The sequence below is a fragment of the Strix uralensis genome, chromosome 5 (genome assembly GCF_047716275.1).
Source record: "Strix uralensis isolate ZFMK-TIS-50842 chromosome 5, bStrUra1, whole genome shotgun sequence".
NCBI classification, from domain to species: Eukaryota; Metazoa; Chordata; class Aves; order Strigiformes; family Strigidae; genus Strix; species Strix uralensis.
The window spans coordinates 54560122-54576131 of record NC_133976.1 but is presented as its reverse complement, the minus strand read 5'-3'; the positions used below and the strand labels follow the sequence as shown (position 1 = coordinate 54576131).

General features: G+C 45.1%; 1 protein-coding gene across 1 annotated transcript in view; it reads left to right on the top strand.

Moving 5' to 3' along the window:
- Positions 1-9061: 9061 nt before the first annotated feature.
- Positions 9062-16010, top strand: part of SLC5A8 (solute carrier family 5 member 8) — a 29467-nt gene continuing 22518 nt past the window's right edge. Inside the window, exons 1-3 of the mRNA XM_074870855.1 lie at positions 9062-9394; positions 11485-11550; positions 15529-15580. Of these exons, the coding sequence (XP_074726956.1) occupies positions 9062-9394; positions 11485-11550; positions 15529-15580 (451 nt within the window). The remainder of the gene's footprint in view (positions 9395-11484; positions 11551-15528; positions 15581-16010) is intronic.

Genomic DNA, 16010 nt, shown 5'->3' with positions numbered 1-16010 from the left:
ATAATGCTAAGGAAAGAAACAAGGCTGTCCCTTCTTTCCACAAAACTTAAATAAGCTGCTGCTTCTAATACTGACTTGTGCTTCTAAATTATGGTCAGATCAAATATGAGCCATTAAAACAACTGATACAACAAATGTACTGAAATAATAAATCTCTGTGCGAAAGATATCCAGGTGGAGACTGACACTTCAGAAACAGAGGAAATGGAAATGAACATCAACCTCCAAATGAGGAAAAAAAAAAGACAATGAAGCATGTGAAGTCCTCACTGTTTGTACTGGGCAGGCACTTACCACAAAGATGCAGTTCACCGGCTATAGCCACCAGATGCACAGAGGGCTATATTTGACTTGGCATTCATAGCCAGTGGAAGAAGAGTACTTACAGGGTGCCATATAGATGAGCTAACAGGTGTCTCACCAGTGCCTGTTTTGAAGTGAGATTAAATGACCTCCCTTAAAATGGTGATCAGCTAATGCTACTGTACAGATACAGAGCATCTGCTGTTCCAAGAGATGGATTCCCGTAAAAATAGCTGTGACCAAAATGCTTCTCCTTGACTGCCGTTTCTACCTCTGTGCTTCCTTGTGCATCACGGCATTCACTGAGTTTGCAAATTGCTAACACTATCACATGGCATTTCCATTATAGGTAAAAACCTGACTGTGCAGAAGCTGTGGGGACTTCATTATGTTGGATCGGCACCATTCATTTTTGCATCTTCAGAAATGCATGTTATGATTTCTTCCTCTTTGCCTTAGCCCACAATCCACATTTTCATCAAAACCCCCTCAATAGCCTATTTGAATGCATGCTACCACTGGATACCAATATACTACAATAATAAAGACATTCACTGTAAGAGTTCCAGGGTGCCTGGGTTGGTAAAGTCCCTCTCCCATGGCATTTGGTCGTGAAAATCCATGTAACGCATGCTCGCTATCCCCCACCCACCACAGATCACCCACCACTCCCCAGCATCCTGCAACAGCCGTAAGAGGCTCCACGAGGCCACAAAAACTACAGTGTGTCCCAGCAGCATACTGGGAGAGACCAAGGATGCTGGCAGAGTTTCCGCTCTCCAAAAAACCAGGGATTTGCCATTTGAAATGTCAAATAACATCAGAAATAGGTTCAATGAGTCCTATGTTATAGAGGAAAACAGAAGAAACAAACCAAACCAAAGCCAACAGCTGCAGACAGTTAGACCTGAGAAAAAACCTCTTTATCTACATCTGGTGATGAACATCACTTTGAGGATGATGAACATCACTTTGAGGATGCCTAACAAACAAATCAGTTAAACATATAGAGCTGGTGCAAATATGCATAACTGTCTTCGAACATTTCTGAGCACTATGCGTCTGTGTGATCTCCAGCATGCACAGACTCAACAGAGAGCAGAAGAGGCACTGAAGAGGATCAAAAAGGGGTTTAAAAGAGAGGCGAGGCAGTCAGTTCATAGAGACACTCGAAAAATGGAAGAACGAACTGAATAGCAAACAGCAATTTTGGGGAAAATGCCTCCTGGGACTGGGGGTCCAAAAAGAAGGGATTCTGACAGAAGAAATGTGAGAGGGAGGAGAAAGAGAAGATTTCTTAATCTAAGGAGACGAGGGGATGAAAGGAGTGAGGGAGCACAAGAGATTTAGCAGTAGGAATTACAAAGGACAGGAGGCAGATAACAAGGGAGAAGTCAGAACTGGTGATAGACACTCCAGAGTATGCATGGAAGAATACATCAAAATAATCAAAAAGAAGAGCTAGTTAAGGCACTGGGGCAGTGTCAGGGAACATTTTTCAGAGTATTTTTAAGTGCCAAAGTTAGCAGGCTCATTTCCAGAGTCCTCCTCTGTAGAAAATGGAAAGAGACAGGCACCTTCAGGGAGCATATCAAAGCAGCAAAGTTTCTTTCTAAAGAGCCTGTCTCTCTCCTTCAGTTAGAGAGGAAATGTAGGGAGCCAAGCTGCATAACTGAAGTACGTACACTGTACACCTAAAGCAAACACATCTCAAAATAACACCAACTAGAACATGTGAACTGAGATGGTTTGGATATCAAGTAGTGGCAAAAGGGAAAACAACTGAAATAAATAAGGAAATTCAGAAAAGATCTACTCAGAAAAAAAATCAATTTTTCTTGATCATTCTGGTGAACATTTGACAGCCCTTTCTCATACATTAACTGCAAGTAAGCAAACTAGTTGAATTGTAATTCTGTTGATGCAAAATTGAACACCTTAAACAAACACAAGATCCCAAAGCCATGAGAATAAAGTTCAAGCATGTAACTTATTTATCCATTGGAGTTAAAGAAGTAAAATCTGTACCACAATTTTATTCCCATACTAATTGTTCTCTTGAGCAAATAATTATGCATGCCACATCTCACTGCGTGGACAGTCCATAAATAAATTTTGAAATTTGTTCTTTTAAATGAAAGAGCAGAATTCTCCTGCAAATACATTATAGGCTCCAAATAATTCAGATTTAAATGCTCAATATTCAAGGCTAACTTAAGTACTTCCTTCAATCCTGAGCCACTGACTATTGATTTTAAAAGGTGTGTTGGTATTAGGGGGTTACACAATCTGAAGTTTCCTTCTCAAGACCATTAACACTCACGTTTAAATTATTTTGCTTGCAAATTGCATTTGTTCAAACTTCTGTGGAATGCAACAATAGAAAAAACAAACAACCAAGGGGGTTTCATTCAAAATGTCGATACAAAAATGATTTATTTCTGGGACTTTTATGCATCTCTCTGGCTCTTTTGCCCCTGTTGATCTCTTTCTTTGGAAGTCACTCCTTATGTCTTTGTGTCCCAAACAAGCTAAGCATAAGATGACAAGCCCTTCAAGAAAACAAGCTGTTACCCTGAAAGACTTCCTATGATTAGGGTCTGAAGCAAAGACCTTTTGCAAACGTGCACCCCTTTAAATTTAGGATTTGGATAGGATGAGGTTTGGAAATGCTACAGACATAGAATTAGGGAATTATGCTTCTTGAAATATTTAACTTGTGTTTTAGGCATAAGACACTTGCAAATTGCATCACATTCTTGCTATTGCCCACAAACAGTGCACTGTCTGCACAAGAGGGGCTTCTAAACATACCATTCTGTGCTTTGGGCACTGCAAATCCAACTAGCTGGAAAGAAGTTTCTGAAAATATGCTTGGAAATGTACTCTAGTGGTATTCTTGGAAACAGAAAGGTGACAATTGCAGGACATCTCTGTACAAGAAAATCCCAGTGCTCAAAATACAGGTGCCATGTGACTATTCCTAAAGAACTCATCCAGATTTCACAAGGAATATTGATGATGACACTGCTCTTCTGAATACCCTTTCAGGGTCATTCTCTTATGTCCAAACACTTTTAACAGAAGAAGAACTGACCAAAACAAAAATTAATCAGATAACTAAGAACATCACTAAACAACATTGTGGAGGATTTCTCTAAGGTAGCAGAAATAGCGTGACCAGCAGGGACAGAGAACTGATCTTGCCCCTGTACTTGGCACTGGTGAGGCCGCACCTTGATTACTGTGTTCAGTTTTGGGCCCCTCACTACAAAAAGGACATTGAATTACTCGAGCGTGTCCAGAGAAGGGCAACGAAGCTGGTGAAGGGTCTGGAGCACATGTCGTACGAGGAGCGGCTGAGGGAACTGGGGTTGTTTAGTCTGGAGAAGAGGAGGCTGAGGGGAGACCTCATCGCCCTCTACAACTACCTGAAAGGAGGTTGCAGAGAGCTGGGGATGAGTCTCTTTAACCAAGTAACAAGCGATAGGACAAGAGGGAATGGCCTCAAGTTGTGCCAGGGAAGGTTTAGACTGGATATCAGGAAGTATTTCTTCACAGAACAGGTAGTTAGGCGCGGGATGGGCTGCCCAGGGCAGTGGTGGAGTCCCCATCCCTGGAGGTGTTTAAGAGTAGGGTCGACATAGCGCTGAGGGATATGGTGTAGTTGGGATCTGTCAGTGTTAGGTTAATGGTTGGACTAGATGATCTTCAAGGTCCTTTCCAACCTAGATGATTCTGTGATTCTGTGATTCTGTGAAACCATGAGAAGAGAAGTCCATGATGATGGTAGTCAGGTAACGAGCTATACTAGCAATTCAAAACAACAGTGTGTGGAGAAGCACAGCAAGAAGGAGAGATTAGGGTGGAGCCAAATACTAAATGATCTTCAGAAACATAAAACACCATCAGCAATGAACTTCCATTACACCAAAATCCAGTCAGGCTTTTCAAGTTGACAAGTGATGCTGTGCAGGAAGCAGTAGCGGTTTTATTAATTTTGCTGGAATCAAAATCTTCCAGAAGTAAAAGAAGTGTATTTTGACTTGAAGCATGGCATTGTGAGAAAAATCAAACTGTCTAATTAGGAATCAATGATTAATTTTGATATATTATTCCCAATAATAACAATGACCAAAAGGAAATTTAACAAGTAGCTCCATGAACAAAGGAGTAAATGGAACCTAGATCCTCATACCTCTGTGTCTTAGTGTTGGTTGGCTTGTGTGTTTAAGAAGATGAGAAGCTTTGCCTGCAGTTGGGTGTTTTTAAGGTTTTTCTCTCATATGGCTTCACTGTTATCTGATAGAGGTTCAGCTCCTGCTGCAGTCTTCCTTTCAACACAAACATTTCTGGGATCCCTCGGTTTTGGCCATCTACTTTCATGAAACTGGCAGCGCCTTAATATCTGTGAGGCCTCTACCCCTCTGTAAATCTGGTCATGGTGTTCAATGGTTATCGGATGGAGGGCAAACATCTTCCACATGCGTACACGTATGTATACACACAAAGCGTGATCCCACGCCCTTGATTTTGTAAGCAAATCATCCAAACAAAAATAAACAGAGTTTTTCAAAATGACAAATCATAGCCAGAAAAGGCTAAACTGAGTACAAAAAAGGCCAAAAATGAGTTTTGGCAGATTTTGTTTTGAAATGGGTTTGTTTGTTTGTTTGTTTGTTTTTACCAAGGGCCAGCTATTCTCTGGCAAGGTTTCCAAAACTTTCCCTGTGTAAGCAGAAGAGAACAGAGCTCTGTCTTCCAAACCCAGTCCTGGCACTACACAGGAGTTCTGTTAAGCATGAACTGCTCTTCATCTGCAAACTCAGCTCAGCTGGTGTAGGTACACCCGAGTCCCACACAGTCTGAAATTGCACACTCAAGCAAGGACCCACTGGAAGTCCGAGAGCTCCCTGGCTGCCAGGGCAAATTGCAAAGGATCTTGCAGCACTGCCGAGCAGCATTCACTGGGCCTCCAGTGCTCTTCTACCTCACTTCCCATTGCTTTTGCCCATCACCCCATTTGCCTGCAGGCAGGAGAACCCCTCAGAGTGTATTTCCACAACTTAGTTGAGAGAAGGGGGCAGCATCTCTCCAAGTACAGGGCTTGATATATTTGTCTCTTATCTATCTATAGAAGGAAATCCATCCCACCAGTCTCTCAATGCTGTGGCCCATCCACATGAAAAGGAGCAGGGAGGGACTGTCCTTCCAAGCAATACAGACACTCCCAGTAACACTTCACAGAGGTGTCCAGTAATGGAAGTGAGTCCAATACCAGCACAAGGAAGGAACTGCTTGGACCCCATAGGGCAGTCTGGGGTTTGTTTAGGGAGACTCATGGCCTTTTTCACTTGAGTGTGCTGGAGAGATGTGAATCTTACACTTCCTGGTATTAAACACCAAATCCCACTGATGACAGTGGATCTCTGTGCTGGTTTGGGCTGGGGTAGAGTTAATTTTCTTTATAGTATCTAGTATGGGGCTAGGTTTTGGATCTGTGCTGAAAACAGTGTTGATCATACAAAGATGTTTTCATTATTGCTGAGCAGTAATTACACAGAGTCAAGGTCTTTTCTGCTTCTCACAGCCCACCAGCGAGTAGGCTGGGGGCACACAAGAAGTTGGGAGGGGACACAGCCAGGACAGGTGACCCCAACTGACCAAAGGGATATCCCATTACTATATGATGTCATGCTCAGCATATAAAGATGAGGGTAGAAGAAGGAAGGGAGGGACATTCAGAGTTATGGCGTTTTGTCTTCCCAAATAAACGTTATGCGTGATGGAGCCCTGCTTTCCTGGAGATGGCTGAACACCTGCCTGCTGATGGGAAGTGGTGAATGAATTCCTTGGTTTGATTTGCTTGATTTTGCTTTACCTATTAAACTGTCTTTATCTCAACCCACAACTTTTCTCACTTTTACTCTTCTGATTCTCTCCACCATCCCACCAGGGGAGAGTGAGCAAGTGGCTCTGTGGGGCTTAGTTGCCAGCTGAGGTTAAACCATGACAATCACACAAAAGTAGAGCCACAGAGCCAGTGAGATGAGAGACCACATAAGACCCAATGGAGATGGGACAAGGTGCTACAAGAAAACAATGACATATGCTCTCTGAATTTGGAAGACATTTAAATACCTTTGTAGCAGTGGGAAAAAGCAAACACCTGCAGTTCTGTCTCTGTTACACAGCACAAGCCCACCATGTTCCATGGAGTTGTTTGATTTTGTGTGTGAAAAATCCGTAAGAAAAACATTTAGCCTTGTTCTCCAGGTCCCTGTACTGTGATTTAGGACATGGGCATCATACAGATTTCCTGCTAGTTACCAAGACAGAAACATCTGAAAGAGAGGATCCAGCCTGTCCTGCCGTATCAGTCATGATGATGTTTGAAAGACAATTTGCTCAACATTCCTGTAAAAAGAATCAAAGATGTCACCTGAAACCAGTGATGTGCATTTCCTCATAGCTGCTTGTGTTTCAGTTAAGAAACAAGATTTGTTTTCCATGTTATCACTTGCTGTGTTTACATTATGTCAAAAATGGTAAAGAAGCAGAATCAAAACTATATTAATCCCCTTTAAATGTATGTTATTGTTTGAATGGTTTGATCAATGTAATGCCTGAAAGTGTGCAAACAAGTGACACGAAGCATGGATCTCTGAGCAGCACAAACTGTGGGTCTGGGCAGGAGGCTGTCCTTCCTGTGACAAACTGGGTCATGATTTTTGACAATATGTATTTTTGCTGGACAACACCAGTTTATTGCACTGTGTGGGAAGGTGCTGGTTTTGACTGAAGCTTTGCTGGAAGGGTTTCTCATCTTTCATGTGGTCAAAAGCCGATAGCAATTTAGGGCAAACACCTCAGATAATCAATAGCTCAATAGCCTAATTGGTAGGGGTATGGGATAATTTTCTTTCTTGCTCTTCCTCAGCAGGACATCTGGAAGCTGTTACTCATTGTGTAAGTAATTATAGAGCAATTGGGCCAGAGAGACTGACGCCCTAACCTGCTGTGGTGAGATTAGGACATGCCACTTGCACCACAGTGGCCAGCTCCTGTATATTCAGGGACACTTACGCTCCCAGATGCCAGACCAACACAAGGCATGATTTCACAGCTCAATAACTCTGCCAGACTGGACTTCCACCTGCACCCCCTCCTTCCAATGTGCAGTCAGAAATATCTACAAATGGCCTGCCAAATCCAGAGCTCCCATGGAGAGAAATGTGCTCTGTGAGCTGGGTTTGTCTGTCAGATGTCTTGTCAATCATTTCTGTCTAAGATACAGAAGGCTGCTGAAAACTGTGTCTCAGATGGCTCAGATGCAGGCAGGTCAGAGCACCTTGTGCTGAACACAGAGCACTTGTAGCAAAGACCACTTCCAGCAAATCTGACTGTGGAAGAGCTGGGAGATGCTGGGCAAGAAAGAGACTTATCTACCTGCCATGAAGGCACTTTCATTCTCAAACTGGTGCTGATGTGTTAGGAAATCACCTCCAGCACTTTGCCAATGTATAGTTCAAGCTGGAAATCCGCTGTGCAAAGCTACTGAGTCCTGCTGCAAGGTGTGCTGTGTGAAGCTGTGCTGCTGTCAGGCCCACCTCAGTCAGCTTTGGCATCCTTACATCTTAATCCCCCATCTGGGGTTGCTAACATGGCAAAGTGGCCAAATGTAGTATCTGCTGTGTTAGTCCCAGACGTGCTGCTAGCTATAGAAACAGGCCCGTCTCCACTGCTTGACACCCATGGCCTTGAAATCCCATAGGTCTTTTTGATGCATTCCCCTGTGGGTAAGATACGTGAAGCTCCATCTGTGATATCCCTGTGCACTTTGACTCTTGAACCTGCGATTAGTTGAAGGGCGTTAGCAAAATTTTGGTGAGCACAGCGCAGGTAGTGGGGCTTCCCCATCACACAACTGCAGTGTTCAGCAACTCACCTTGGCAAGTCTGCTGGTACCTGTCTGATTCCATGAGTTATCTTCCTGATTGCTCAACCCATAGGAATGTATATATTAAACCATATTTTCACCTTCTTCATTTGCAGAGATGGTGCATCTGCTAATGAAGAAGGGTAAGAAGTAATGAAGGAATGTAGGGTGAATTGTCTTCACTCCAAAAGTCCGGACCGCGACCCAGGTTTGCGGTGTAACCCCGTTCAGGCCGGGCTCTGCCGTGCGGCCACCCCGCCAGCCTCGGCGCCGCAGGGCCCGGCGGCAATAGCCCGGGATGGCCCGGCCGGGGCCACGCCGCCGGGATCGCCGCCCCTTCCCGCTCCGCGGGGGCGCTCACCGCCGCGGGGAGGAGCGGGCACCTGGACCGTATAAGGCCCGCCCGCCGTCCCGGCTCTGGCACTCGCACTGCCGCTCCCGGCGCAGCCCGCGCCCGCCCCCGGGAGACACACGGGCGGAGACCTGCCCCGGCGGGGCGCACCGCACCGCGCCGCACCGCACCGCACCTGCCCCGGCGGGTCGCACCGCACCGCACCGCACCTGCCCCGACGGGTCGCACCGCACCGCTCCGCTCCGCACCTGCCCCGGCGGGTCGCACCGCACCGCACCGCACCTGCCCCGGCGGGGCGCACCGCGCCGCTCCGCACGGGACAGCGACACACCGGCGGGTGCCGTCCCCATCCCCTTCCTCCTGCGCCGGCCGCCCCGTGCCGGCCCTGCGGGGGCAGCAGCCGCCCCTCTGGTTTCGGGGCAGAGCCTTGGCTCCAAGGGCGAGTCCCTGCCACACGCTCCGACAGCATGGGGCGCTTCACCGTCTGGGACTATGTGGTCTTTGCGGCCATGCTGGTGATCTCGGCCGTCATCGGGGTCTACTACGCCTTCGTGGGAGGAGGACAGAAGACATCTAAGGACTTCCTCATGGGGGGCCGCAGCATGAGCGCTCTCCCCGTTGCGCTGTCCCTCACCGCCAGCTTCATGTCAGCTGTCACCGTGCTGGGCACCCCAGCCGAGATCTACCGCTACGGTGCCATCTTCTGCATCTTCGCCATCACCTATGGCCTGGTGGTGCTGTGCAGCGCCGAGATCTTCCTGCCTGTGTTCTACAAGCTGGGCATTACCAGCACCTACGAGGTAAGGTGGAATGGAAGAAGCCTTTCCACAGCCTTCAGGGAGCTGGGGGGCTTCTCATGCCTGCTTTCTACATGTCTGCCCTCAGTCTCTTCCCCCAAATGCCCCTGCACTCTGTGCTGCCCCATATCTCCACACTCCCAAAAGCAGGCTGCAACCTGCTCTGTCCCCAAGTCTGCCCACACTGCCTCTGCAGAGAGGAGATGCTCAGCCCTGCTGTCTTGGCTTGGGAGCTGTGCATCATGCCACATCTGTTTCCTCACTCCAGATACTCAGTTCAGCAGGTGGATTAATCCTCATGCAGCTTGGATGGTGACATGTGGTTAATGATGTGTAACTAATATACCAAGAGCAGAGAGCAAGAGCATCTAACATAGGAACCAGAGTTCTCGCATCACACTCCCTCCAGATAGATTTCTAAGCTTCGGTGCAGCCACAAAAGTCCCCTCTGGCAGAGTATATATTTGTGCTGTTCCTAGAGATTTCGGGGAGACACCCTTTCCACCTGAGGCTGTTGGCACTGGTGAATGTCTTCTCCATCATGTTCATACAGGGAGGTCAGCAAGTGCTCTGTGTCTGCAAGAGTTTTACTTCCACCAAAATATGGCTGAGCTGCTCTTCAGCTCAGCATGTAAGTTAAAGCTATAGCTAAAAGTGCAGAGACATCTGAAGTGGTGGGACAATCACAGGTCGAGTCTGACTGTTTTGGGGTGAGGAAGCATCTGGTTAGGACTTTCTTCTGATTTAGAAGGTCTGTGCAACTGTTTATCTTCCTGCATGGAGATAGTTCTTAGCTGCAGATTTGGAGGTAAATTGCTGTTTTCACAGAGGACATTGTGAAAGGGGCATCGGTGAAGGTGAAAGTCCTTGGCTAGCTACTTTGGTCTTTGGCATTTTATTACACTGAATGGGGCGTTGCAGCACCGGAGGCTGAAAACAAGGTTTCTCTTGGTGCATTTAGATAAGAAATTACCAACAGAAATTTCTGGTGGCTTCCAGTGTGTTTTAAACTACTAATCTTTGGACTGTCAGTTATGATGATACTTAAAATAGGGCTCTTTTAAATAAAGACTTATGACTGGAAACTCATTGATAATCTTGGGGTTAAATCAGAGTAATGCACCTATAAAACATATATCTTCTATTTGTGGACAGAGTTCAGAGATTAAGCAACTTTTTGTGTCTGTCCGGGGGTTCAGCACTGATTCCTTGCATTTTAAATGCTCCGTTCACAAGTGAGCACTTTGAGACACTTCGGTGTTTGTGTTGATTGAAGAGACTGGCAGGAAAAGAAGACCCCTTTTGTACAACCACGCACCCTAGAGGATTGTTAGGACAGATGGTGGAAAGAAATCTGCCCTACAGCATGACAAACTCATTCAGAGGTTGTGCTGTCCCAGGCTAGATAGAAAAGTGAGGGTTCCTGTTTTGCAGCAGGCTAGATTTCCACTTACCAGTAGAATATGGCAAGCTGCTTTGGGCAGTGCAGAAGGTGAGGTTACCATGGGAGGAAGCCGATGACCACTGAAAACCTTCTACCCACTCCCAGCAGTTCAGCTGGACACACATAATGCCAGTTTCCAAATCGACTAAACCTTAGGAATAGCCAAAACTTTTTCTTTCTGATTTCACAACGCCAGTGGGTTCTGTTGTTTGCTGGTATGTCATTGTGAAATTTTAGGTTGCCCTGTGCAGAGTCAAGAGTTGGACTCGATGATCCTTGTGAGGCCATTCCAACTCAGAATATTCAATGATTCTGTGGTAATACGTGCCAGTCTTTGCCAGGTCACGGTGCACAGCTCCTTGTCTATTGAGTGCCTTCAGGCAGCTGAGTAGCACCAGTTTCCATTCTGCAGACTCCGTCTATACTGAGTAGCTTACGTCTACTCCACTTGCTCATGTGTTATTACCCAGTGGTGAGGTCTGTAAAGAAATGTCAAATCAAGTTGAAAGATATTAAAGTGACTCCAAGAGTTTTGGCCATTCATGAAAATGTAAAAATGACACTTTCTGTATTGCTCATCACTTCACTCCAGTCATATCAGTAGTGCCAAGCTTCAACATAAACATTTGTTTTTTCTTCTCTTTTGCAGTATTTAGAGCTTCGATTTAATAAATACCTGCGCCTCTGTGGAACGGTCCTCTTCATTATACAAACGGCAAGTAAACCTCAAAGCTGTTCTGTGGTCCTTGTAGTGACCAGGATTCTTCAGCTTAGTGTAACTGACTGTTTTCTCTGAATGGTTGATGAGGTTACCACAGTGCATGGCTGTCTGGCAGTGGGAGAAACAAAGCTCTTTCTGCTCCAAAGCAGTGAGGTGGAGAGTGGGTGCTGGCCTACCTGCCCCTTGGGTCTGTGCATTGTTGAGCACCCAGAGCAGTCACTTGGCATCAACGCCATGCCAAGAGGTGAATGACGCTTCATTGCAGGGTAGCAGTGTTAAGAGCAGTTTTTGCCTGCCTGCTGGAGAAACCCACAATGGGTTCAAAATGTAAACATGCCCCAATTATCTACAGTGGCAGTTTTCATCCTCTGGCGCATGGATTCTGGGAGTCTGACTAATTCTCAAGGGTCTGTGAAAGGTGATAAAACAAGCTGTCAGGAGCTGTCACTGCTCAAGGTTTTGCACCACCACCACTGGAAAAAACCTGGGTGTCTGCAAACTGAGAAGCAGCAAATCACTGCCTTGGGGAATGTTAAACTAAAGCAGTCCCTGAAATTATTCTTGGTGCAGTTTGCTGTATCCAGCCCATTCAGGGAGTCAGTATGAGAACACAGCTTTTAAATGTACAATGAGCATGTTCCAAATGCACCAGAAACAAAAACGTGTTCTTTTCCACAATTTTGAATGTTTTTTTGGCTTTTTTGGAATTCAAAGCAAGAATGAATATACAATCAGAAAGCTTCTCAAGTTACATGCTTGCTTTTTGCCCATATTTGTATTTTTAAGATGCACCAGGACTTACAGGGCAATCACACTTGCACCAATAAGATGGTGGTCAGTGCAGTTCTAATTACTTACTTGAACAGTGCTGCTTAGCTGGCATTTATAGATACACAAGGCCATAGGAAAAGTAGGGTGCTAGTATGTGTGAATCCTGACACTGTTTCATCAACAAATATGAAGACATCACAGTTTCATAAATTGGAATAAGCCAAGCATAATCTTTGCTTGCAAAGATCAGAAAAAATTCTATACAACCTAAATAGGTTCTCAAGGAAAATGACTAAAGATCTACAAGTGTCTTTCTGTGCCAAGCGGTAACAACTTGACCTGATTAACGAAAAGAATAGTGAGGAAAGGAGACCCCCCAGGATTTTAATGGTGTAATTTTAACTGTTCTGTGAATATTGGCATGTTTTTCATTGGCATTTAAAAGAAGAAAAAAAAAGGATATGTAAGGATATGTGATAATACAGCCTGAAAAGCTACTGAAGTGGAAAGATTGTATCATCAGTCCTATTTTAATTTACAAAAAAATGCGATCATACTTGTGACAAATTTTAATTTCTGATGGTTCAAAGCTTCTGGCACTTGTTTGCTGCATATGAGAAAGCCACTTTCTCATGCTGAATCCCTGAATTAGCAGGCTTGGTGAGATATGGATTTGACTGATAGACTATTAGATGGATAAGGAATAGGCTGGATGGTTGCATCCAAAGAGTTTTGGTCAAGAGCTAAATGTCCTAATGGGAACCAGTAATGAGTGGTGTGTACTGGGACTGATACTATTTAATACCTTCATTAGTGACATAGATAGTGGGAATGAGTTCACCCTCAGCAAGTTCATGGATGATGCCAAGCTGTGTGGGGCAGCGGATTCACTGGAGGGAAGGGATGCCATCCAGAGATACTTTTACAGGCTTGAGAGGTGTGCCCGTGTGAACCTCATGAAGTTCAACAAGGCCAAGTGCAAGGTCCTGCACCTGGATGGGACCATGCCCAATATCAGTACAGGCTGGGGGATGAACTGCTTGAGAGCAGCCTTGCAGAGGAGGACTTGGAGATACTGGTGGATGAAAAATTGGACATGAGCCGGCAATGTGAGTTTGCAGCCCAGAAAGTCAATCCTATTCTGAGCTGCATAAAAAGAAGCATGGCCAGCACATCGAGGGAGGTGATTCTCCTCTTCTACTCTGCTCTTTTGAGACCCCAGCTGGAGTACTGCATCCAGTTCTGGGATCCCCAGCACAAGAAGGACATGGGCCTGTTGGAGCGGGTCCAGAGGAGGGCCACGAAAATGATCAGAGGGCTAGAAGAAAGGCTGAGAGAGTTGGGGTTGTTTAACCTGGAAAAGAGAAGGCTGTGAGGAGACCTTATTGCGGCCTTTCAATATATAAAGGGGGCTTGTGAGAAAAGTGGAGAGAGACTTTTTACCAAGGCCTGTAGTGACACGACAAAGGGTAATGGTTTTAAACTAAAAGAGGGTAGATTTAGATTGGATATAAGGAAGAAATTTTTTGCAACGAGGGTGGTGGGACACTGGAACAGGTTGCCCAGAGAAGTTGCAGAATGCCCCATCCCTGGAAGTGTTCAAGGTCTGGTTGGGTGGGGCTTTGAGCAACCTGATCTAGTGGAGGATGTCCCTGCTCATGGCAGGGGGCATGGACTAGATGACCTTTAAAGGACTCTTCCCACCCAAGCCATTTTATGATTCTATTATTCAGCAACACATGCTGACAGTCACTGTATGGACAGCAATTCAAACATTGACTAGGCTTGACAAGTGTCAGTAGTTGGCTGTGAAGTGATGCAGCTAGTTCTGAGGAGATATTTGCCAGTGACTGGTCAGTACTGGTAACTTTCTTGTCATACAAGCTATGTGTGAAAACCTAGGGAGGACTCATGGCACCAAGAGAAGCAAACATGCGTGACACAGGCAGGGAGTAGTGCACAGGTAGGAATAACTATGTCTCCCGTGTCCCCACCATCCTTTCTGGCATGTGCTTGTAGCAGGTGTGCAGCAAGGGGCCAGGGCAATCTGGTCACGCTGGGTAAAGCAGCCCCTCCATACTAATCTCCTCCCACAGCTGGATTACTGCTCACTCCAGTTACTTCTTAGCTCTCTCAGTGTAGCCGCTGGCCATGCGGCAGAGTTCTGCCATGGGGACTGGATTTGACCTGTTCAAAAGCCACAGCAAATAATCCAGTGGTTAGCCATTTTGCTCTGGTTTACCACCTGTGCCTGGGGCAGACTCCACACTTGTGGGAAGGGCAAAGGCTTGCTCAATGCTGGATGACGTCTGATTCTGTTGCTTTTCCATGCCCAAGTCCCACCCCTGTAAATCAGGGAGTTGGAAGAGTTCAGCCATGGAAAGCTGATGCAAGTCAGCTCAGGACCTGACTCCTGACTGTGATTTGGATCCTTCGAATTGAGACCACTGACCTTCACAGAAGTCATCTGAACATTGCAAACTGTATTCCCCTGAACAATGTCACAGCTGAACTTGCCCTAGTAGTACAAGGCAGTAATAACAGTGGTAAAAAAGCAAACAGGATTTAACGATATACACAAAGAAATTATGGAGGGTATCAGTGTATGAATCCCATTGTGCCCACAAAAGTGGATGGAGTAGCTCCTTGATTTGTCTGTATGTTTACTGTATGGGGTGAAAATACAAATCTGCTGATAATCATGCATGACTTCATCTTACGGGAGTGTAATTGCTTGTAATGCTATCCATAATGACTAATTAATGCTGTATTTTTTGGTTTTACTCACGTGCATTATAGTTGCTTACTGAGAGGCATATTGATCCCAAGACTGAGAAAATAAATTATAATAGATTCCTTGGCAAACCATGTGTAAACCTCATCAACCTCCTTTTGCTCTTGTTTCTGCCATATGATTGCAGTTTTAAAGCAATAAAAGAAGTTAATTATAAAAGCCAGGAGAAGCTGAAGAGGGATTTGGTATTTAAGAGTCCCTGGTATTTGTTTTAAGAACACGAGGCTGTGAGATTGCAATGCTGGTTAGTCTCAGACATTAGTCTTCTAACAACTGGAATTATTTCTCAACAGTTATGAATTTAGGAAATATAGACTGCATAAATGCTTGAAAAGAAATAATCTCAGAAAGCTATCACCTTTCCATGAATTTACATTTATTTTGATCTTATGACTGTTTTCTCCTAGACTTTATACACTGGTATTGTCATTTATGCTCCAGCTTTAGCACTAAATCAAGGTAAGATAAGTATACTGCAACTGTTCTTCTACTGTTATAATTTTTTCTGCATATAGTACTGGTATGCTTTTTTTTGTTAATGCACACCTAAAAATACAGCTCAAGGTTTGACTGTGAAGTCTTCTAAGATTTCTGTTGACCTGGTGTGAACTCTGATAGAAGGCCTCCCATATGTAGTCCTACTCCCTTAATCCCTACCTGTAAGGAATTTTAGAAGAGGCTTGAGGGGAAAACCTGCTCTCATTTACTCTACCTCTCATGCAATACCCTTAGGTAATGGTTACATTCAGAAAAGTTAAAAGGACTTAAGTAACTTTTGAAGGCAACGCAGAGACTAAATACACATTTAATTCCTCTGGTTAAGTGCTCTTCTTCAAGAGGAGAGTGAGGCAAAAGTTCTGTAAATAAGGTTTTGGGTTGCCTGGAACTG